This window comes from Lynx rufus, unplaced genomic scaffold (assembly GCF_022079265.1).
Source record: "Lynx rufus isolate CCGP_SWC_20201006 ecotype Redwood Valley unplaced genomic scaffold, mLynRuf1.p SCAF_6, whole genome shotgun sequence".
NCBI classification, from domain to species: Eukaryota; Metazoa; Chordata; class Mammalia; order Carnivora; family Felidae; genus Lynx; species Lynx rufus.
Window position 1 is genome coordinate 109,251,763 of NW_025814878.1, and position 25,172 is coordinate 109,276,934.

Here is a 25,172-nt window from a genome sequence, read left to right on the forward strand (position 1 = left end):
GTGTGTGTAAATGCAAAATAGTCTCTGCATTTGAGCCTTTTTAATTTCCTTGTGGAAATAAGATCTACTCCCATGAAAAGTTCAGTACAACAGTGTTTAAGACGAGCACATGCTGTGAACTTCTAAAGGGAACCTAGGTTCAGAAGGGTTGACGGAGATTTCATGGAGATTATGAAGCCTGAGATGAATCCTAACATTTGATGCGAGGGGTATTGGGGCAGAGTGTATTCACAGGGGAGGACTGGTTATGACTGAGAGCCGAGGTGGGACATTTCAAGGACCGTCATCAGGAGAGCTCAGCTAGAGGTAGAAGGCTTGCATTGATAAACAACACAGGCTGTAATGGTCAGCTCAGGCAAAATCATAGAAGTGTTTCAAAGTAGCTTGGGATCTGGCTTATACACAACCAGAAGGTAATTTTCAAGAGGAAGAGAGACCTGAGTATGGTGGTGGTCTTGAAAGATTGATCCATGATGTAATACTTGTTGATTTGAAATAGTGAAAAACGATTCAGGGAGACCAGCTGGGTAGGTGTCTGACTTGTGTAAGGTTGATAAACTAGAGTGGTAGTAGGGAAGATGGAAATTTTATATTCTAAAAAATCAGATCTTGGTGATTTAAGGGATTTAAATCTGAGGATTAAGTTTAGGAGGAAGTTAACCATATTTTATCAAATCTAAGAAACCAGAAGTTTTGAGGTCCCATTGTGTTATGTACCACTAAGAAAGGAAACAGTATTGCCAGTTAAACCATGACATACCATCATGTCTGTGTCTCAACTTCAGAAATGTTAAAATTTGAAAAACTCTGTCTTAGAATTGATGAAATGTGGTAGTTCTCCAAAGATGCTGAGCTTGTTTTTAGACTTACTGAGTTTGAGGGTTTCTGGAACATCTTAGTACTCTGAGTTCTGTCTCATGTTAGTCATTTCCCTGAATGATCTTTTCCTTGACCATGGCTCAGACATTCTCTTGAAAACTGACTGATCTTAAATAGGTGTCCTTAGTCTGGACTTCTCTCCTGACCCATCAGATTTAGATTCCTTTTCATTGGGCACAGAAGAAAAAGCACTGGCTTTGGAGCCAGACAAGTTTGACCTCAAATCCGGAATGAGTCACTTACTAGTTGTGTGACCTGGTATTAAGTTACGTAAGGAATTTTACCTTCAGTTTTAACATTTCCTTATATTGTTATGAGAATTAATTGAAATAACGTGTCCAGGGGTGCCTGGGTGGCTCATTCGGTTAAGCGATTGGACACTTGATTTTGGCTCAGGTCGTGAATCTTGCAGTTGTGAGATGGAGCCCCATGTTAGGCTCCACTCTTGGTGCGCAGCCTGCTTGGGATTCTCTCTCTCCCTCTCTCTCTGCCCCTCCCCTGCTTGCATACTGTCTGTCCCTCTCAATCAATCAATCAATCAATCAATAAATAAACATTTAAAAAAAAAAAGAAATGCGTGCAAATAACATCTGTAAGCTCAATCAAGGAAATGATTGTTTATATTATCATTATTTGTATTCTTCCTCATCTTTATGTGTCTCTGTAGGAATTATCACACTGGTCACATTGTTTTAAAATTTTTTGTTTGCCTTTGGTCCTCGAAGGCAGAGATGATCTTTGTACGGCCTGTTAATCTTTGTACCCTTTAACATACTCTATAGCATATAGGAGACATTTGGTGCATGAACTCAAGGAGAAATGTCTAATAGCAGTGCAAGCATGTTACTGGAGTTTAGGAAGCAATCAGAACTGGTGAAGAAAGAGTTGAAACCTGGGCTAGAGTGTAGAGAAAGAAGTGAAGATCAAAGTCTGAGACTTGGAGAAGAGCTTTAGCCAAGGGGCTAAAGGCAGAGAAGGAAGAATTAAGTAGGAAGAAAACAGGGTAGGGTTACAGAAGCCGACAGAGGAGAGAACTTTTATATGGAGAGGGTGGTCACAGGTGTCCAGTGATGCTGAGATATAAGAAGAATGAGAATTGAGAGAAAACCTTGGGGTATAAATTGTGGTGGGTTGCTGAGTAGTCTGGGCAGAAGCTTGACTAAACGGGGGGAATTAGGCCATAGGTTTGAAAAGACAGTAAGTACCATGTGTTGACTGTCCAGTGTGTAAATTGGAGTGAAAGGCAGTTGAGAAATAGTTTGGTAGCCAGAGGGAATAGGTCGAGGGAAGTCCGGGTGGAGATTGGAGGTGCTAGAGAGTGGTCCTAGTTGAGGGTCAGCCTTGGATTAATTAAAGTGTGGGAGGGTGGACGGGGGAGAGATAACAAAATAAGTAATATACTTTTAGACTTTCTAAATTCTCATTGTCAGATCCTCTTGTATAAGTTTCTTTTTTCCCCTTCTTGCCCTGGCTTTGGTTTGAGGTGTTGGGAAGACCCTATAACTGGATTTGCTGTTAGGATAGGTTTGGTACATTTTTGTGGGAGGGAGATGCTTTGGACATTTCACATAGTTAATGGTAGCTTAGAATTGACCAACTGATAAGTATAGGTATTAGACATGGGTTATAATAAACCCATGAAATAACCATGAAAGGGACTACTCAGTTCTGGAATGATATATTTACTGTACTTAACTACTCATAAGTATTAAATTCTTCATTCTGGAATAATTCAGTGGGGTCTCAAGGAAGAGATTATACAGATGTTTGGGAATCTTTTATCTAATTTGTGAACTTGAGAAATGAATAACTAGCAGGCTGTTTTTCAGACTTTTTAACTATATGGATAGCAAAATCAATACTATCAATACTAAGGATGCATATCACTTTCCTATCAGATACTAAAAATATAGGTTATTTTCTAGGTAAATGTTATCCAAACATATTGTTTTATCACATTTCTTCACTGTTAGGAAAAAAGGGTCTAAAATTTGAGAACTGTTCCTGGGATGTTCTGGAACAATAGTTCTGCTTATTTTGAAACTATTGACCAAATTTGTTTGTGTCATTGTTTTCCCAGGGTATAGTTTCTGTGTCTTTGGGGACTTTTCATGAACTGTGGAGAGGTTCTGTTCTGGACTAGGGGCAGCACAGATACTAATGGTCTTACTTTGAGTTTATTAATATTAGTTTCTGGAAAGTTGTACACTTAAAGCTGTATATCCTGGGGATTTTAACCAAATTGCAGCAATTTTTTCCTCCTTAAAAAAAAGGGGGGTACCCAAAGGATGTTTTTAATTTACCATTGATGGTTAGTCTTCCTGAGAAGGTGGTTTTGACTAGTTTTATACATACACCTGGGGAAAAGGAATTAATTTTTAATGAAATTATTTTTTCCCCCTTAGGGTATTTGAACTACTAGCGCTCAGACCATTCCTTTAATGCTTAGTTTTGTATTATGGAGCCCTTTCTACCTTGAAAGTTAGTGCGTTTTCTGTTTGGGCTGAGTTGTACTTTGTATTGCATGTCTTAGGTTTTAGACTTTGAGAAAGAGTACAGTAATATATTGCTTCTTCATGTTTATAGCAGGGAGCTTATCACAACTTCCATTCTCAAAATTTCTTTATTGAGTAAAAGTCAATCTGTTCATCGGACTGCTAAGTTAAATTATTGGTTGATATGTAAATATGTGTGTGTGTTTAAATCTGTGTTGTAGGTACATGGTACCACGTAGCCCTTCTTATAGTTTCCAGTAACTCAGACGGAGAAAGCTTGCCCCTCTTGCTTTTCTTGCCTAGATTCCTACAAGACTGAGCTTCCTGAGGACTGTAATTATGCCTTTCACCCCTGTTTTTCCAGCACCTAGCACAGTGCCCAAATCTAGACTTTTCACAGTAAATGAGTGACTGAATGGATCCATCCCTTGCTTCTAGACCAGATTTCAAAATGTCTCACCTGTCACATACAGGCTATAATAACAGCAGTGAACCTTTAATACTTTCACAACCCTTTGACTCCTCTTTTATTTATCTTCTATAGTTCGTAGTATCTTCATCTGTAAACTAGGGGGGTTCACAAAGAATCTCTCCTGAGTGTTCTTCTGTGGAGGCATTTCATGTCTGATATGCACTTGTCTGTATTAGATGGTGAGCTTCTGAGTCCAGCACAGTCCAGCACACAGAAGGCAGCTTAGAAATTTTTTTTCTTTAAATAAATAGGATGAAGGTCCCATTCGGCTCTTAGAAGTTTTCATTCTGTGATCTTTATAAGTAACTTGCCTAAAGTTACTGAGTGAAATCAATGCCTGGGCCGGAACCAGTGCTGCTCTGACTCAGGAGGCTGGTGCTCTTCGGTAAAGTCTCCTGCCGGGGTTATTTTCTATCTCTGTTTTGTGTTTGGTGTGTTTGAGCACCAGTAATGTTAAATGTGGAAAGGAGGCCTGCAGAGAGTGGAGATAATGGGGTGAGTCAAGGGAAGACAAGAGTTGTCAAGAAGGCCACGTGTAGTGCCACACGTGTTGGAAGGGAGGAGCCACACATTTTTTCAGGGATGTCAGGTTGGGGAGTAGAAGATGATTGGGGCACAGAATTAGGTAAAGAGATTGCAGTGGGCAGAGAACCAAGTATGGCTCCAAATGACCCATCAGGGGTGGACAGCTGTCTCAGCCTAGATGTAATAGAAAGTTCAGTAAAGGAGGAGTAAGAACATAACACAACTAAAGAAAAACACAAGATAATTAACCTAGAACCACTCAGATTTTGGCACTGTGTCGCTAGCAGCAGGTCCTACTCCATTTCTCCTTAGCTTTTCTTTCTAATACTTGGCTTGTTTCTGCCTACCTGTGGAACTTCAAAGCTTATTTTTTTTTCTTCATGTTTGTACAGTGTATCAAAAATCACAAATGTTAAGAACACTGTTGTTACCCGCTATGCATTTAACCTCTAACACCCTATATTTTTTGAGAGCTCTTTTCTCGACTGATAGATATTAGGCAGTAAGAATACATTTATGGTCACTTTTCTTCTTACCTTTAACTGTGGGTCTTGTGCGTGTGTGCAGGTGTGCGCACGTGCACATAGACACACACAAATACTTGGGGGTTGTGTTTTTATCCCGTGAGATACTCCGATTATGGTCACCATGAGAGGCTTGCCACTTGTGTAAGTGTTCTCCATTTTAAAGTGAAAGATACTTTCAGGGAATCTGTCAAGAACAGTTAGAAAAGTTCTCAAGCGCCCTTGAAATAAACTTCAGAAGAAGACTTTAGACTTGCAGTAGCACTTTCATTTCCATTTTAGACTTTTAGTTACAGTCACTTGAAACCCTTATGCCTAGTGTGTTGTTGCGAGCTTGATAAATTTTAGAGAAGAAGATGCTTGTGTTTAGAGAAAATCAAAGGGTGGCAGCCATTTCTAAGTCTGAAAGCTTGAGTTCCCCCCTTCTTGGCTTGGTCTTGACTGGTGGTGGCAGAACTGGTGGAGATGGTTCCAGTGGTCTGCAGCAACGGACTTCAGACCCCCCCATTTTACATTCAGCAGTAAGGGAGAAAATACCTCTTTTTACCCAGTGTTACGCATTATTAGCACTGAAAAGTGGAGATTGGAAGTTTTTGTTTGCTTGCTTTATGAAAAGCTTCATTTCTTGGTTGGAGGCATCAGGAGGGCAGGGCCCATCTCTGTCTTCCTTTCTGAGGCATTCCAGTGGTACCTGGTACAGATTGAGTCCTCGGTAAGGGTTTTTTGACTGTTTGAATGCTTTACACTTCCCATGACCCTGTAGCATATCTTATCTGTAGTATGATCTTTACAGTAATCCAGTGAGTGGGTTGGGCATAGCATTATTTGTAGATGAGAAAACCGATCCATACAGACTGACAGGCCTCACTCAGGGGGAGTGGGGAGTAGAGCCTGAGTCTTAGACTTAGGTTTTCTCACTTTAAATCCAACTTTCTTTTTTTTTAAAAAACCGTACCAGGCTCTGTTTTCTTCCCTCTGAGTCTCAGGCGACCCTATAGGGAAGGGTTTGGAGAGAGGGGTAAGTGTGTCTTCCCATCAGAAACCCTTACAAGGCAGGTGGCAGGCAGGGCTCCCGGAAGCAGACTACAAGAATGCATATATATGATTACCATGAACTAAGAGAACTCAGGAAATTCTAAACCTGTATCACTTCATCATGAAAAAGGTTGAGCCTGACTAGGTTTTGTTTTGTTTTGTTTTTTCTGAGTTGCCTTAGCCTTTTGCAAGTTAACTAAACCTACCCAGTCCCCATTGTCAGCAGCATTTATTGTTATGTTCTGGAGCCACTCCCTTCACCTGGCTTCATTTGAAAAATGTTAAAAAAAATTTTTTTTTATCTTTATTTATTTTTGAGAGAGAGAGAGAGAGATAGTGCAAGTGGGGGAGGAACTGAGAGAGAGAGGGAGACACAGAATCTGAAGCAGGCTCCAGGCTCCAAGCTGTCAGTGCAGAGTCCCATGCAGGGCTCGAACTCACGAACCGCAAGATCATGACCTGAGCTGAAGTCAGATGCCCAACTGACTGAGCCCCCTAGCTGCCCCAAAAAATGTTTTTAAAACCCACATTTTGGAAGAAATATGCAGTGATGAATTACCCCCTTTCGCTAAGGTCTAATTAAGCTCAAACTTTCCCCTATTCAAATCACATAGCTGAGATGTGCTTGTACTGTGAGAATTCAGTATTTGTTTACAGTCTGTGAACTTACTTAGTTCTCTTATTATTGTCTGTTTTTTAGTATATGTTTCATAATAATAATGATCATGTTTTTTCTTAGAGAGCTTACTGTGTGCTTCACAAACATTATCTCATTTAATCCTTGCAACAAATAAACAAAAACATCTGGGTCTAGATATTGCCTTCTTGAGAAACTGAAGTTCTGAGAAGGTAACTTCCCCAGAGTCATTTGCCTCATTAAAGGTGTAGCCCCTATTTGAACTCTGACCTTGAAGCTCAGGCTCTCAACATCTGCTTTATGCTGCCTCCTGTCTTTCCGCGGAGAGTGTCAGTCAGAATGCTGGCACCTAGAAAACACGCTCTAGCTCTGTGAAGCAGCCTTTGCATAGAGGACTTCAGAGTTCCAGGAACAAATGACACTTAATAAATCTAGTGTTGGAGAGGGGAGGGGGCTTAATTATAACCATAATCATGATTTTGATGACAGACTGAATTTCCATTTTTAAAAATCTCAATTAAAGTAAAAATAGATCTTCTTTTAAACATACTGTTTGTTTATTAGCTAGATTAACTGCTTCAGCATGTCTGTGTGTATGGTCCATGCCCAGTATCTCCGCTGTATTGGAACGTGTCTTCTTCTGTTGTCTTATCAGATATCTGACCTCTCTGCTTTGCTTTTATATGTCCAGATGGCGGGTACAGGTCATCTTATATGGCATTTTTGTCCTGTAGATAGTAAATTAAAGCTCCTAATAGAGTGAACTCTGCAGAGCTGGTTTGTTTGCCCTAGTACCTGTTTTTTTTCCTACTATTATCAGCTTCTTCCTCGTAGCACTAGTCTTAGGCACTTTGTGGCTATGCTGGCGTCATTAAATCTAAATGGTAGGTGGTATCTTAACCCTCGTAGACATTCCATGTCATCTATCTCTGTAGACTTGTTTCTGCCACTTTTAATTAAATGCACATAATAGAATCAACTAGAATGTTAGAATTTGTTTTTTTCCCTACAATATAGAATAATTTACTAAGTAACCATTAACCTTGCTTTCCTATTTTTAATTGTAGTACCAGAAGAAAATATTGCAACTATGAAGTATGGAGCCCAGGTTGTAAAAGGGGAGCTGAAGTCTGCCTTATTAGATGGTGATACTCAAAATTATGATTTGGATCATGGATTTTCTAGGCACCCAATTGATGATGACTGCCGTTCTGGCATTGAGATTAAGCTAGGTCAGCCATCTATTATCAATCACATACGGATACTCCTGTGGGACCGAGATAGCCGGTGAGTGATTAGCATGACTTGGACAGAAAAATGACATTATATTTGATTGAATTGGCCTCATTTTGTGGTCATCTCCTTTGGTTTTACAGTTTGATGCTTTATTTCCTTGGGATTGTTTTGCCATTTCTCCTAAAGTTTAGTTCTGGGAGAAGAGTGAAAGGCTATATTCCTTTTAAAAAAACATTTTTTTTGCTTTTTTTCTGTTTATAAAAGTAATGAATATGTGTTTATCATGGAAAACATAGAAAATATAGAAAAGCACAAAGAAGAAAATAGAAATTGTTAGTAATCTTGCCAGCCATTAATAATCTTTGCATATATCTAGTATAGATGTAATTATCCAACTTTGTATATATTTAACTAGTTATACGCACACGTACATACACAAAACAGAAACCTGTAAAACCGTATAGTTTTATAAAATGAAGATTTGATGTCTGAAGGCTGACTTCACTTTGTAGTTGTGAACATTCTACTCTTTAAAAATACTCGTCTAAAATATTACTTTCAGTGGTTGGTATTTCACCACCTGGGTTACCATTACTTATTTACTTGATTCTTCACTTTTGGACATTATAACCTTTTAAATGCATTTTACCCTATGAATGAAGAAAATAAGTTCTCTTTTAGTATATGTATAAATAATCATCCTCAAAACAAAGGAAGTTTGTGAAAAAAATTTGATGGGCTCCAGCCTAGGAACCCCCCAGTTTGTAGTGGCTTGAAGATTCTACCTTCCTTCTAGCACCTCTGACACTTTCACCCACTGTGGTTTCTAGGGTTCAGCCATGATGCTCAGAAGTAGTAGAGCAGTATAGGTGACCAAGAACTGTCTTTCTCATCACTGCCCATCATTAACCTAAACCCTACATACCCAGAAATTGATACAGAGTCTCCTAGGCCCTACTCATGCCACTGAGCCTGGGTATGGAGGACTTGATAGTAATGGTGATGATACCTTGTAAATCTTGCACGTTAATTCATTTCTCTTAGCACCACTGGCCATCACTCTTTTAAGCCATTTGAACCAAAGATGAGGAAGTTTTATGAGGTAGGAGTCAGTGTTTCCCATAGGCATAGGTGTTCAAGGTCCCCAGGTTATCTTCATCTGTTTCTTTTTTATTAAGAATGTATTTCCTGGGGAATCTGGGTGGCTCAGTCAGTTAGGCCTCTGACTCCAGCTCAGGTCATGATCTCACGGTTCGTGACTTCAGTCCCCTCATTGGGGTCTCTGCTGTCAGTGTGCAGCCTGCTTTGGATCCTCCGTCCCCCCCCCCCGCCCCACCCCCCCCCCCCCGCTCCACTTACACTCTCTCTTTCTCTCTCAAAAAAAAAAAAGAATGTATTTTCTGATATGTATCTTGTTGGATATAATATGATGTTTAGTTGGCAAAATGGAGCTAATTCACATATCATTTCCAAGAGTCTCTGGATTAATAATAACAGTATAACAATAATAATACTTATATAGCACTTTCATTACTTTTATGTGATCAGTACTATTCTCAAAGCTTTGCGTATATTCACTCATTTAATTAATAATGAAATTAGTATAAAGATAATAAAAGAAAAGGTTAGTATGTTTGAAACTGAAAGTAGTTATTATCGTTTCCATGATGTTAAATATTTATGGGCCACTTTGTTTTAGTATGTGCTTTACATTCACGGGGGACTTAACTTTCCCACATAGCAGTTCTTTTCTCACAGAAGTGGTTATCATTCTAAGCAAAGGTGAAAAATGCAGAATCTTAAGCCCAAAAGATTCTGACATGTGTTGTAAAATTATATCCTGCATTCCTGATAACCCAGAGAGGTTCAATAAAAGGTTATAACCAGTTTGAGACCGAGCGATAAAATGAATGGGAATGAGGGGGCAGCAGAAAATGAGAGGATGACACAAAATAAGCTGACCTTTTCTGGTCACAACTGTTAGTTGCAGGCTGACATTTATGGTCACCTAAATCTTCCGAGATTGTTCCTGTTGATATTACAGTACAAGTAATAACTGCATCTCAAATTTAAATTTGGCTTATGACAGGGGAATATAGATTGGTTCAGCATGGGACCAGCATCTAATGGTCCAGGGTAGCTGACTAGGGGAGGGTGATAGGCTATTTTCATTACTGCTGGATTATTAGCTGCCAAATTCTTTGTTGTATCCCAAAGAAACACACATTATCTCTTCACCCATGTCATTTATTTTTCTTCAGGCTGGATGTATATGTGGGATTGTGGGAGACTGGGAGGGAGCAGGAGATAAGCTGGCCTTTCCTGGGAACCATTCTGAGTTGGCTTTCCTGAGAGAATAGGGCTGAGCACCCAGACTAGGGAAGGCAGAAGGAGAAGGCATACCTCTTGTCTGTTTTCTGTCCTGTCTCTTGTCATGGCTTTATTAATCTGCTGATGTAGTAGGAGCAAGGTAGCTGGCTCTGTTTGAAAAGGAGCAAATGTCTTGTGTGCCAGATATGTGCCAAACAGCGTGCTAAACCCCAAATATGTGAAGACGAATATGGCGTGATCCTTGTTCTTAAGCAGCTTGTGGTCTACTAAAGCATACAGATGTGCCCGAGGGATAATCTTGATACATTGTGGTGAACGCTACAATACAGGGATCTATGCAGATGTTATTATTTTCTGAATTTGATTGTTATGGAGAATAATATGACCATTAGGCAGAAAATGTAATTAGTGAATACTGTAGTTTTTGTACCCTTTAACGTTTTATTAAAGTATAATGTGGTTTTGTTATTTTAATATGTTTTTTTCTGCCTTTTTCCTTTTGATTCATAGGTCTTACTCATACTTCATTGAAGTGTCAATGGATGAACTTGATTGGATCAGAGTGATTGATCATTCGCAGTATCTGTGTCGTTCTTGGCAGAAATTATATTTTCCAGCCCGTGTCTGCAGGTTAGTTCTCGTGGCTAATTAATGATTTTGATGTTTATTTAAGGAGATTTGGACTTTGAGAAATGGACTACATTTTTTCCTGTCTCATGGAAGAAGACTTTTTCAGGATATCAGCTACTAAATGCATCCCAAGTAAAAAACTTAGAGAAAATATGGAAAATTAAGCATCTTAATTCTAGAGTATACTGCGGAACTGTTTATCCACAGTATTTTGTGCCAAACTTCAGCAGAAGACCCATAAGAACAAGAAGGGAGAGCGAACACTGAGAAGTAGAGATGCTTTTTAAGCTCCATGCTGTATACTGAAAGCAGAGTGATTGGTAGGGGTTGTGTTCTTCCTGCAAAAGCCATGGGAGATATTTCTGGAGGCTTCCTTGGTAGTCCTCAGGGCCAGGAGGATATTTTTATATGTTAGTGTGCATGTTATGAGTAGCTGTGTTCTTTCTCTAGGTTGGTGCTTATCAGTGGAGTTTGACAGAACCAAGTGTTTCTAGTGGTTTGGGCTGGGAGCAGGGGAGGCTGAGCTGGTGGGGCTCCAGGCTCACACCCTCCCTTCAACTAGAGCACCTTCGTTCTTATTGTTGTTACATATTGTAATCCCATAGAAGGTTGCTTTTAAAAAATGTTGATGAGCTACTGTTCTAATATTTCATATTCTTCCTTTAGGTTAAGGCCATCTTTTAAACCTTCTGAATTCTGTAAAACCTATACAACTAATGAATTTGGGTGTTGGAAAAGGTGGTGCCCAAAGTTCTGCTGTTTTTTTTCTTTTCTGTTGTAATTTTCCCTTTGGAAATTGCCCTCAGGTATTCCTTATCTTAGAGTCAAAAGATCAAAAGCAGAAAATGATTGGTTCATTTAGTCAGGTGTGGCAAGAAGAGAAGGAAAGGTATTTGGGGGTGTAAACCAGGAGCAATGTGGTTCTGGCCTCTTACCCACTCCCATCCCCACCCTCATCCATGACCCCAGCTGACTGATTTGGAGCAGATGGGGGTGCCTAATAGCACTTACTCTCCAGGTCAGAAGATACCCTTATACTTAATAAACTTAGGACCTAACAGCATCAGGCTGAATTCTTAACCTCCACCAAAGGAACTCCACAAAAGCTCTCCGCCTTCTGGTACAGTAAAGAATGTTGCCTTTTTTTTTTTTTTTTTTTTTTTTTTTTTATGGGTATGACCAGACACAATATTGTTACCCAGGGATCCTCTTGTGTAAAAATGAAGGAAATCAATTTCATTTCCCCAAAGAGAGACTAAAGTGTTGCAGGTCTGGCAGTTGCTCTTTTATCAGGAGTTTTGAATGGATTAAAAAAAGAAGGACAAGAAATTGAGTGAAGATTTTGTGTCTCAGAGCTGCCTAGGGATACTTTGAGAGTGACAGAGGGGCCCCAACTTGGAGGAGAAGATTGAGTCTGCATTGACTCAGGTATTATGGTTGTATTGGATTAAAAAGTAAGCAACATAGCAACCAAAGCATCTGATGTGGACTGAAGGACTGTATGGGTTGCATTTAATTTGAAACAAGAGGAACTGGACTCCCAGAACAAATCATCATGAATATAATAGTAGCCATGACAGAGGCTGTATGCTTTACCCACTCGGAAATTCCCACCGTGTGGAGGGAGATTTATGCCTTCATTCGCCATCTCTGGCTTTTAGAAAATATACTTCACCTTATTTACTAATGGGTATTACTTATACTCCCCTTTCCTTATTTAGTCTCTTCTGTGTGGCCTTGCTTTTTATTGATGTAGCTTTTATGTGTTGTAGAGCTTGGCTGTATTCATGATGCTGGTTTTTGTCTTGGTATAGCCAGTTCCCAGCCCTGGTCAAGAAAAACTGAGCAAAGATGGTGTTAGAGATGGTGATAACAAGACAAGGAAAGAATCTTGATATCCATAGTAGTTAAGAAATAAATTTAAAAAGATTTATAACCACTTTTACATATTAATTACTACATTCCTTTATAAACTGCCTTTTGTAATAGACTGGAATTTTGGTAGCCTTTAAAAATGAACCTAAGACTAAGTCTCAGTTGATTATCCAAGGATGTCTTATACTTGGTGTTTCTTATCTTCACACTCATTTATTGACTGTCTAAACAATGTTCTAAATACACATCTTCCAGGAACATTACTGGGTACATATAAATTACTTGGCGTTATTTAGTTAATTTGCACATTTGTACGTCACCTTTGTTTTTCGGTGTCCTTTGAGTATTTGTCTTGCCTCCGATACTAAAATTACAAAGTCTTGGAAGCAAGGAGTATGGATTCTAATCTTTCAGTATTCTTGCATGGTACTCAGACTGTGACCTCGTATGCAGTAGGTACTCTGTAAATGTTAGCACAGGTTTCGTGGGGTCAAGGCCCTGACTGCGTAATGAAGAGAATTGATTCAGCATTAATATGTATATACATTCATTGGCACTTTTTATCCACGTATTTGTTAAAATATATATTAGTGCTTGAAAGGTCTCGGAGTGGTACATGGTTCTGTACTGTTTGCAGAGGTAACTTCCTGTTTTTCATCAGGAAACTGAATTTTGAGGTTAATCCTGAAGGATATGGGTACCAGGTGTTGATGAAAGATTACATCAACTATATGCCCGGAAGAGGAGACTGTGAGTTGGGGAGTGTGAGACTAACTGAATCTCTCTGAGTCTTGGCTGGATTGCACGGAAATCAGTGCTGTGTCATAGAAACCATGGGCTGTGGAGCTAGATAGAGCTCTTCTCACATTCTGGTTTCACTGAATACTGGCATGGTGATCTTCGTTAAGCCGTGCTTCTCCAAGCCCTAGTTTTCTACACCAGTAAAAAAACAGGAATATCACAACACCATTTATGAGGTCTGCTGTGGGGAGTTAGATGACACGGCATATGTACAAACATTGAGTACAGTGCTTGGCCCAAAGGAGAGGCTCGGTCAGTAGTGGTTTTTATTTTTATTGTTTTTATTATTTTTATTATTTTTAAATTGCTTTTATTTATCTATCTATCTATCTATCTATCTATCTAATTTTTGAGGCTCTCAACTGGTGTTTGACCTTCAGAGAAAGAGATTCGTTCTTGCCATCCTCTTTGGCCATGGGGGCTCTCACTATGAGGAAACTGTTCCTGACCTCAGGAGCCTAGTCTTCTTAATACTTTTCCATATTGCCAGTCTATACATAGGAGTCCAAAACATGCCTTAAATGGTTTTCTTTATCTCATAACCTGCGTATTGGTGTGTTTCTAACGGATTTAATGTATTTTCATTTTGGTAAAACATGTTTTATTGTAACAGAATATATATGGCATAAAATTTGCCATTTATATATATCATGTGGAATGTAGTTCAGTTAGCAGCACTTCACTTCGTCAATGTAGTAGACTTTATCTAGTGGCAATAAGGATAATGTCAGGCTTCAAAGTCAGAGTGATTATTCCAACCATAATAGTGAGTGGAGGGAATGATCTGCTCTGTCTTCTGGGCCCTTTTTTAGGAATGTGCTGTAGATTAAGTGGGGACTGTTCTATAGAGCCAAAGTCTAGACTAATAACTCCCCCTGCTCAGCCCCCACCTAGGGATGAAGAAAATTGACTTGTCCACGTTAGTATAATCTTTCAGATGCACTCAGAACCACGTTATGTCTTACCAGCTTCCTCTTTCTCAGGAAAAGGCAATTTCTGCTCTACCCATAAATTCTCCAACCTTTACATTGTCTTGGCTATCTAGTAAGCTCTCTTCAAGCCCTTCCACATCTTTCCTAGATGCTGGAGCCAAGGACTGCACAAAAAAACACTAATAAGGAGTGGCAAATATGGAGTGCTTTAAAAAACTTTCTGGCTGTTTCTCAACATGGTGCTAATAATTTGGCAGCCATACAACAGTGCTAAAATAGGAGAGGACTTGAGAATGTGGGTGTGAATGGGTAGAGGTGGATTTTAGAGCCTGCAGGCAGCTAGTAGCTGGAATTACCAAGGTGATCCTGGGGCCATACCTGGGAGTTGAGGGAAGGAATAGCAGGCCTGCAAGCACCGTCTCCCAGGTATGCCTGTGAAGAGAGAGAAGAAAAGACTAGAAGGCAGGTGTGTTTTCTGTACGGGCTGGTCAGAGACACGGGAGGAGTCAGGAGGAGCAGTGACTGAAGATGAGGCCATAAAGAGTATTGAGAAGGGTGTGGCTTGACAGGAATGTGGCACCAGAGGGATGACCTCAGTTAACACAAAACGGGGCTTCTGTCTTCTTCTTCTTCTTCTTCTTCTTCTTCTTCTTCTTCTTCTTCTTCTTTTTTTTTTACAGTTTATTTATTTATTTTGAGAGAGAGAGAGCACGCGCACATGCCTGTGAGCAAGGGAAAGTCAGAGAGAGAGGAGGAGAGAGAATTCCAAGCAGGCTCCATGCTCAGTGCAGAGCTCAACTCGGGGCTCAATCCCGTGACCGTGAGATCATGACCTGAGATGAAATCAGGAGTCAGGTGCTCAGCTGAATGAGCCACCCAGGCATCCCCCCTTTTTTTTTGTAATTTTATTTTATTTTTTATTTTTTTAATTTAATTTTTTATTTTTTAAAATTTACATCCAAATGGGGCGCCTGGGTGGCTCAGTCAGTTAAGCATCCGACTTCGGCTCAGGTCATGATCTCACGGACCGTGGGTTCGAGCCCCTTGTCGGGCTCTGTGCTGACAGCTCAGAGCCTGGAGCCTGCTTCAGATTCTGTGTCTCCCTCTTTCTCTGACCCTCCCCCATTCATGCTCTGTCTCAAAAATAAATAAACGTTAAAAAAAATTTTTTTTTTAATTTACATCCAAATTAGTTAGCATATAGTGCAACAATGATTTCAGGAGTAGATTCCTTAGTGCCCCTTACCCATTTAGCCCATCCCCTCTCCCACAACCCCTCCAGTAACTCTCAGTTTGTTCTCCATATTTATGAGTCTCTTATGTTTTGTCCCCCTCCCTGTTTTTATATTATTTTTGTTTCCCTTCCCTTATGTTCATCTATTTTGTCTCATAAAGTCCTCATATGAGTGAAGTCATATGATTTTTGTCTTTATCTGACTGACTAATTTCACTTAGCATAATACCCTCCAGTTCCATCCACATAGTTCCAAATGGCCCCTTTTGTTTTTAAGTACAAGAAATGGGAATGTCTTGTTCATGACATTTTTATTATAAAATTATAATGTAGGACATATTTTAAATACTGATAAAGCTTGCCCTCTGGTAAAGTTGTACCCAATTTCTACCAATAACACATGAAAGTGCTGTTTCTTTGAGTCCTTACCAATGTAAGCTTGTCAACATTTTGCCATTGTGAGCCTTGATTTATTAAAAAAAAAAAAAAAAGCAACAACTTATTTTAATTTAGGTTTCTTTTATCATCAATGAGGTAGAATAGTTTTTAATAATGGCCATTGTTCTTTCTCATTTGTGAAAAGCCTGTTTTTGTCTTCTGCATATTTTTCTTCTGACACAATTATCTTTTTCTGTCTTGGGAGAACTTATTCTGATATATTGACATATACACATTGAGATATCTATGTATACACACACACACACACACACACACACACATATGCCATCCTTTTGCCTGTCATGTACAATTTTTTTTTAGTTTTTAGTGTTTTACTGGTACTTTTTGCCATATAGAGTTTCACTTTTTAAAAAATGAAGTCCAAAAAATACATACATACCTGCATACATACATATGTATATACATTAAGTAGTCTAACCTGTTAATCTTTTTTATGATCCCTGGTGGTCTGCTATCATGTTTAGAAAAGGTGTTTCTTATTCTAGCATTAAAGAATATTATATATTTTTTTTTTAATTTTTTTTTTCCAAAGTTTATTTATTTTTGGGACAGAGAGAGACAGAGCATGAACGGGGGAGGAGCAGAGAGAGGGAGACACAGAATCGGAAACAGGCTCCAGGCTCTGAGCCATCAGCCCAGAGCCTGACGCGGGGCTCGAACTCACGGACCGCGAGATCGTGACCTGGCTGAAGTCGGACGCTTAACCGACTGCGCCACCCAGGCGCCCCAAAGAATATTATATTTTTATAAACTTTTTCTACTATTTGTTATTTTTGTCTTTAGATATTTAAGTCAGCCAGAATATTTTTTGTGTGTATTTTCAGTAGGAATAGTCAGTTGACTAAGACCATTTATTTAATAATTGTTCCTTACCACATGAATGTGAACAGTCATATTTATCATATGCTAAATTCTAGCATATTCTCCACTCTGTTTCACTGATTTCTTTGTCTATTGCTGAAAGTGTTGTAATTATTGTAGTTTCCCTTCCCTCCTTTTGATATTATAAAGTGCCAAATGTGTCCTGGAAAAAAGAAAGGATGTTATAGAGCATCTGCCGGCCTGTCTTCTGGTCTCAGTGGTCACATTAGAGGCCATAAATGATGATAAATATCTCACTAGAATTGTTCTACTTTCACTTACAACAAGAAATTTAGGCATGCTTCACCAGCTAAGAAAATAGATTTTTCTTCATTTATTCATCAGTTCTTTCATTCATTCACTCATTCATCACTTACTCATTCTGCAGTAAGCTCTACTTTGTGCTCTGCACTGTACTTGATACCGAGGCCATAACACCTGCAGAAGACTGCCATGGTTTCTGCTGTCATGGAATTTGGGAGAAACCAACATCAACAAGTGATAATGCATCAAGTCATTTTAAGTGTTGTGAAGATGGTACTGTGATAGTGACCGGGGTCCAGGGGAGGTGTTGGGGAGGGTATTTTAGAAAGGTGGTCAGAGAAGGCCTGAGCAGGGAGGTGGGTATTCTTTGAGATGAAAGGAGTGATATTTTCTGGTCATTGTTTTAGATAGTTAGCCTTTCTTTGGTGTACATTGACTGTTATTCAGGAGTAACTGGTCTACTGTAGGAGGCCTCATTAGAGGGATACTAAAACTGCACTGTTTTTTCACATAGGACACTTTAATCTCTTTTATTGCTACCATACATTCCAGGTCCCTCCTCATCTCTGCCATCATTAGGTGCAGTATTTTTTTTTTTTTTTTTTTACCCATCTTCATTAGATTATGGTACCCACAGAGTGCTATAGATCTATAGGACATAAAACAAATGAGAAAATAAACATTGCTATTTATGGAAGCATTCTTTCCCAACCATGTTAACATTATACAAAAGCTGCATGTCTTCTTTCTTTTCTCTCTTGTTTTCCCCTGCTTCTGTAACTGGGCACTGATACATTCCTTTACTTTTCGAGGAAGGCACTTACTCATTGGTTCACCGGGATGCTTTAGAATTGTAGCTAGGATTATGCTGAGGCTTTATTTCTTTATGTGATTGGCATCTTCAGAATTCAAGAAATGCCTTATCCAGATGTAGGGAAGAAAGGAATAGTTTCACTTTTAAAAAAGGAAACATATTAGTGCATACTTAGTGTGAATTGTACCTACAACTTTGACGTCATAATTGAACTAGTATAGAGCAAACCTGCACGCAGGAACATTTTCTTCTGAGAATGCAAAGCAAAGTGCAGCCACATGGTGTCACTAAATCATAACAATTTTACTTGAGGCCAAAGAGGTTGAAATTGCTTTTTTGTTTTTTGTTTTTTAAATAAAACCATATTTATACATAGATTGTTCTGAAGTCTGTGACTTATGAAATAAATATGTGAAATATTTGTGAAATAACATGTGAAACTATTTGTACTATTTAAGTCTTTCAACTCACATGAAACATTATGTGTGAAGTCTGTAGATAGCAGCCAGCTCTTGACCCATCATCTGCAAAGTATAGCAGCTATGTGGGCTTCTGTAGTACATTTATCAGTTTCATACAAATAAGGTGGGTTTTTTTTTTTTTAATCTTCCTTTGGAATTTTGAAAGAAATAAAAGAGTAACTCAAAGGAGATAGATCCATTAAGTAGTTATAAGGAATCGGGGAGCAAAAGAAAGGAGGATGAAGAAAAGAGAGACAGGATTACAGGACCTCGGGAGAGACAGGAAGGGACAGTCTAACAGTGAAGGAGCATGTTCTCTGGGCCAGCCACGTCATTACCTTGTGTATCCTCACGGTAGCTCTACGAGAGAAAATACCGCTAACTACCTCATTTTACAAACGAGGAAACTGAGCCTTAGGGAAGCTAAATTTGCAGGTCCCATCTGACTGTAGTTAACATCAGGGCCCTACATTGCCTTTGTAGGATATGAGGTAAAGAAATAGCTCTGGTTTAGCGTAGGAGGAGACATGAAGCCCCGAAGAAGCTCTTGCTGCCTCTGGGGCAGCAGCAGTTTCCAGGAATGCCGAAAGAGAGGGCCCGGTGTGGCCGCATTCTGTTCTGCTCGTGGGGGTCATAGCCACTCAGACGACAAGGCCACTGACGATGTGGATGAGGATGAGGATGATGATGAACAGTTGGGGAAGTTTTCTCTTTTAAAATGTGCCAAAGGGAGTGTAGCAATCCTTTATTGTCAGTTTGTCAATAGAGCTTTGAATTCCCTGGCCCCTTAGTTCCCAATAAGATCACTGTAGCCTTTATTATTACAATAGGGAGCCTGATGTTCTTAACTCCTGATTTGCTTTGTGTCCAGTGTATTTAGAAACATACTTCATATATTATGGATTCTCTCTTGAATTACTTTTTTTTTTAAGTTTAGAAATTTTCTATTTATTATTTTGACTTACAGTCCTCCTATTAGGCCAAAAGAAAAAAAAAACCACTGTGTTTTGTTCAGTAAGACTTTGGAGACATGACTGTTTGTGCTTAAGTTATTAAATCACATCCAGGCTTTTTTTGCTTGTTTTGTTTAAAGAGTAATAACACGTTGAACTGTTGTGTGTTCAGTAGAGGAATTGGAATATGAGAAAACAGAACAGGGTTGTCCTTTTCTTTTGCATTTTATTTTATAATTTTAGAATATAAATTACTGCCTTTTAATAAGCCTGTTGCATAAGATGATGTTAATAATACTAATGACCTATTGTTATTGTCACAAACAGCCGTTGTCTGTTTTTCAATTCTGGAAGGGCAAGAACTATATTTGGTGGCACTAATAGTTGCTCCCCAAGCAGTTAGGTCCAGGATTAAGTTCAGATAGTACCTCTCTGGTTGAGCATCAAAAATCTTTTTTCTCATGCTTTCAGTCTCCTCAGCACTGCTCTGTTACTTACAGGATTTATTCGTGTAGACATTCATCTAACAAACATTTACTGAATACCTGCTGTATTGCAGGCACTTAGTCTAGGTGTCAGGCATAAATGGATGAACTAGACACAGTTTTTGCTCTCCTTCCAAGGACTGACAAAGTAAAATACAATAGGTGCAATGATAAAGGAATAGATAGGGTATGCAAGAGCATCATTATAGGGGTTCCTACTGAAGACAGGATTTGAACTGAGTCATAAAGGACCAAGGGATTGAGCCAGCAGACAAATGGAGAAAGGATGTTCTCTGTATGCAGGACACTTGCCGAAGGCAGAGTCTGCATTGGACTTGGCCAAACCTGAACCCTCTTCTCAAGACTCTTCATCATTTGGTCCTTCTGCTTCTTTAGCTTCATCCTTGGTTCTTATTAAAAATGCCTTATTTTGTCTCATCAGTCAAAATCGTCTGTTTACCTTCTATCTTCCCATACCTCCCTAAGCTCAGAGACATGTACATGAATGACAATCTTTCTCTCTTTATGTGACCTTGTATAACTCTTTCAGGTATCTGGGACTTGGTTTGATTTAAAGTTTCTTTCTTTCTTTCTTTCTTTCTTTTTTTAAATGTCTTTCAACGAGATTAGAAGACTCCCTGGGGAGAACTGTAAATTAGGTTAATTTTCACAAATAATATTCAGAAAAGAGTAAAAATTCCCAAGAAGCAGAGAAAAAGTTCCTGTTTTGGATCCAGGATTTGAGTCAGTGTGTCTTTTGCTTAGAAAAAGAATACATTTTCGTAAGTATTTCGTTGTTGAGTATGTGCTGCATGTAAGGAAATGGACATTAGGAAATCAGCTTTCCTGTTTGAGATCTTCTTTTGGAATCTGTTTTGGTACTGCAGTGTTCCCAACACTTATTTATGGAACTTAGGAAATCCTGAACCGGGAGGCCAGGTACTGTGCAACTTGGCATGGGATTATGGGTCTATCAAGTAGAACGCAAGGAGGGAATAGAATACAAAGCCATCTGGGACTCTGGGCTTCTTAATATGAGTGAGGAGCCTCCAGCATAGGTGAGCTGTGGGACGGGAATAGGAAACCAGGAATTAATGGAAATGGTGGGAAAGAGTTTCTAGGACCTCCAGCACAGCTTCCAGAATGAATAAGAGCATGGTATCAATGGAGTAAAGCTTCACTGACTTTGCTTTTTGAAAGATCAAGAAGAGGGAAGGACACCTAGATCTCAGATCTTGGAGATCAGAAAAAAAACTTAAACACAGATTTATTTGTGAATTATATAACCATTTTTACTCTTGTTTACTTAGGAAATGGTAACATAAAGAAGATATTGGTCAAGTAGTTAATAATAGTCTCAGTGGGGAGTTAGGCCTGTGCATATCAACACATCACCCCACACGGCCTGGCAGTGATTGCTCTGACCTTTTAACATTTATAGCTTAAATCACCCAATTCAGCCATTAATTACATAATATATGTTGTATGCCTCTCTAATTATTTTGTATTGTAGTTCCTGGATCTCACTGTATATTCCTTTGGTAGTAGTTGCTCATCAGATATCTTGTTGAATCTCTTTAGCCTTCTAACATTCCTGAAGGAAGTTGCCTGAATAATAATCTGTTTTTCTGGAAAAATCCTTTTAACATTGCTGTTTTTTCCTCAATGTTAGAGATACTAGGAAACTAGTTTTTGTAATATTTCTTTCCACAGAAAATATGCTCAAAGAGGACTATATGTACAAGCCCCATGGTTAATAAAACCATCAGAGCTTTCTCAGTGATCTTTATAAATGGCACAAGTTCCCTAGACCAGGGTGCTTTCTGTGGATACAAGGTTGGCTCAGGGGAGAGTGGACCAGAAGTGAAACCAGATTGCTTGTCTGCTGCCAGAAATTCTGGGCAGAGTGCCAAACTTGGTTCACCTTCTAAAAATTCATCTCCCAATATGAAAATAGAGGGCTCGAACCCTGCAAAGAATGGTGGTCGCATGTACCCTTGGACTCCCTTCAGCCCAAAGCACATTATCGATGATGTGAGGAAAGGTGGGGGAACTGATTGGTGTGGACTGGCGGCTTTGACCCCATTTAAGAGCTGTAATATTTTCCTGAACAGTCTTACTTCATTATGTTTCAAATTATAATTTCATAAGTTAATAATTGTTCTTCCAAATAATGTGGGTCATATATACACATGAATATGTTCTGCCTGATAGGAAGCTGTAGGTTTAATTTCTAATAGTCATAGAAATTCTGTGCACATTAGGAAGCTATTAGGATGTAACAGCTGTTTTAGTTCTTTTCACCCTGCAAAAGAAATGTGATGCAGACTAAAATGATCAGTAATTATGTATTTTGAAAGCTAAAGCTCCAGTTATAGAAAGAGCTAATTTACACATTAGATACTGATAAAACTACAGTATGCTATGAGTTTCAAAGTTAGTGTTATCTCTTGCCTAAGTCTATGAAAGAGAGGCTGTGCCAAAAGACATTTTTCCCTCTCTGAAATCCTCTTTTGCATTGCCTATTGTAATTTTGAAGTTGCAAATCAACAGTAATGAAGAACTGCTTGATATTTTTGTAAAGAAAAAAATTGGAAGGAATGTTAGAGGGAGTGGGATTTAGAAGGATTTTATTTTATTTCTGTTGATCAGTGCCTACCATCTGCCTTCCATTTAATGTTGTAGAAGCATGCATGCGTTTCTCAGTTCTGAACAGATGATGTGCATGGTTTGTTGAGATATATGTGTATTCTGGATGTGTGTGTGTGTATATATACCTACAGTGCTTAAAATCACACTTGAAGTGTAAAACAGATAATGAGTCTCCATTTTGGGCTAATTTGCATATTCGGCTCTTGTACACAAAACAAAAGACTACAATGACACTGATTTTCTTTTCTACTTTAGAATCGGCACTAACCAGCTGTCAACAAATATTTTGATTAAACACTTTCCTTTATTGGAGAACTTTGGGGCACATTCTTTGTATAAACATATTGTTTTCTTTGATTTCAAGGGACATATTTTCAATATGATTCATGGATGCATCACACCGGTAAGCTGTCATGCACAAAAATATATTTCTCTCTGTAAACTTCCTTTTTACCGTTGATTTCTCTAGGGCAAAAATATGGCTCAGAACAGAATATTCCAACTCAGGATACTTGCCTGAAATAAAGGTGGCAAATAAATGTATAAACCTGCTTTAAGTAAACTGAAAATTTTAAAGTACAGTTCGTTAAGCTGGACTTTTCCAAGAGATTTTTAAAGAAGATTTAACAGTTCCTCTCATACATTCAAAATGTAATTTGAGGATAAAAATTTTGTTAATATTTTGACAAATACTCATTGAGTCTTTCTTCTGTGTATCACGGTACGTAAACGTGTAATTTATAAAAATGGTATTATGGCGCATATACTATTTTGAAACCTTGCACGTATATATTTATATTCATTATTTTTTTTGTTTTATCCTTTTTGAAAGCACAGTATTCTTTTTATTTATTGATTGATTGATTTTTTTCAATATATGAAGTTTATGTCAAATTGGTTTCCACACAACACCCAGTGCTCATCCCAAAAGGTGCCCTCCTCAATACCCATCACCCACCCACCCCTCCCACCCCCCATCAACCCTCAGTTTGTTCTCAGTGTTTAAGAGTCTCTTATGCTTTGGCTCTCTCCCACTCTAACCTCTTTTTTTTTTTTTTTCCTTCCCCTCCCCCATGGGTTTCTGTTAAGCTTCTCAGGATCCACATAAGCGTGAAAACATATGGTATCTGTCTTTCTCTGTATGGCTTATTTCATTTAGCATCACACTCTCCAGTTCCATCCACGTTGCTACAAAGGGCCATATTTCATTCTTTCTCATTGCCACGTAGTACTCCACTGTGTATATAAACCACAATTTCTTTATCCATTCATCAGTTGATGGACATTTAGGCTCTTTCCATAATTTGGCTATTGTTGAGTGTGAAAGCACAGTATTCTGAATGTACTGTTGTTTACCTAACAGTCTCCTACTGAGGGACTTAGAATGCTTTCAGTTTTACTGTTATAGAACACTCTAGTCTGTATACTTATCTGATTATCTCTTCACATTGGCAGAGTCAAAGGATATGATCATCTTAAAATGCAAGACCTATTGGTAAATGCCACCCAAAAACATTGTACCAGTTTGTTCCTACCAGGAGTATATGACACTACCAGTTTCTCCACAGCCTTATCAACAATGGGCATTATCATTGTTTTTAATCTTTTGTCAAACCTATAAGCAACTGTGGGCTCTCATTTGTTTTAGTGTGCAGATTTTTGATTATTTGTAAAGTTAAACAGTTGTGCATCTGTTTGTTGATAAGCATCCATATTTTCATCGAAAAGACGAAATTTAAGTTGGCCTGGAAAAATGAGTTGAGTTTTGACTGGGTAATTTTAGAGGGCTTTTTCTTGAGGTCATCTAGGAAAGTGGTTCTCCACTGGGGGTGATTTTTCACCCCCCCCAGGGGACATTTGGCAATGTCCAGAGACATTTTTGGCAGCCACACTTGAGGGGCAGGGTGCTACTGGCATCTCGTGGGCCTGTACAGTATACAGGACAGCCGCCTGTGACAAAGAATTATTCCACCCAAAATGTCAGCAGTGCCGAGGTTGCGAAACCCTCATTTAGAAGTTTGCAGTAATTCCATATGTGAAGGGGGCTTGAATTAGGATGTCTTTGGTTAACACAGAGAAAGAGAACAGGTGTGAACGACAAACGAAAAACCATTCAAACTCAAAGACTGGTTGAATATGGGATAAGAATAATAAAAAGTTGAGTCAAAGAGAGCTTCAAAGCTTGGAACCTAGGTGGCCAGGAGGTGGGATGACATTGGTGTACAGAAGTTGTGAGGAAGCCAGCTTGAGCTAGTTGCAGAATTAGTACTTAGGAAACAAATGGTGACACTGTGCGAGTTCATCTGCTTTGCTTTGGTATAGCAAGATTTTTATTTTACGCGTGGTGGCAGGATTATGTTGGATTTTGAATTACAAAATCTCTAGTACCAAATATTTGATCTCAAACAGTTTCCTCTTTCTGAAATGTTCTTTCATCTCTTAACTACTGAAATCTGGTCCGTTCATGTAGGGGGTTGAAATGCCATTTCCTCCAAGAAATCTTCCTTAATCTCCCCAAATGAAATTAAGTATGCTTTCCTCATTTATTCAGTAAATACTTACCAAGTGCCTGCTACATGAGAGGTACCGTGCTAGGTAGTAGAGCTCCAGTGGAGAG

General features: G+C 38.9%; 1 protein-coding gene across 3 annotated transcripts in view; it reads left to right on the plus strand.

Moving 5' to 3' along the window:
- BTBD9 (BTB domain containing 9) overlaps positions 1–25,172 on the plus strand; it is a 413,225-nt gene that overhangs the window by 45,271 nt on the left and 342,782 nt on the right. For all 3 annotated transcript variants that reach the window (XM_047103281.1, XM_047103282.1, XM_047103280.1), the window contains exons 5-6: positions 7,635–7,854; positions 10,645–10,764. In XM_047103281.1, the coding sequence (XP_046959237.1) occupies positions 7,635–7,854; positions 10,645–10,764 (340 nt within the window). The remainder of the gene's footprint in view (positions 1–7,634; positions 7,855–10,644; positions 10,765–25,172) is intronic.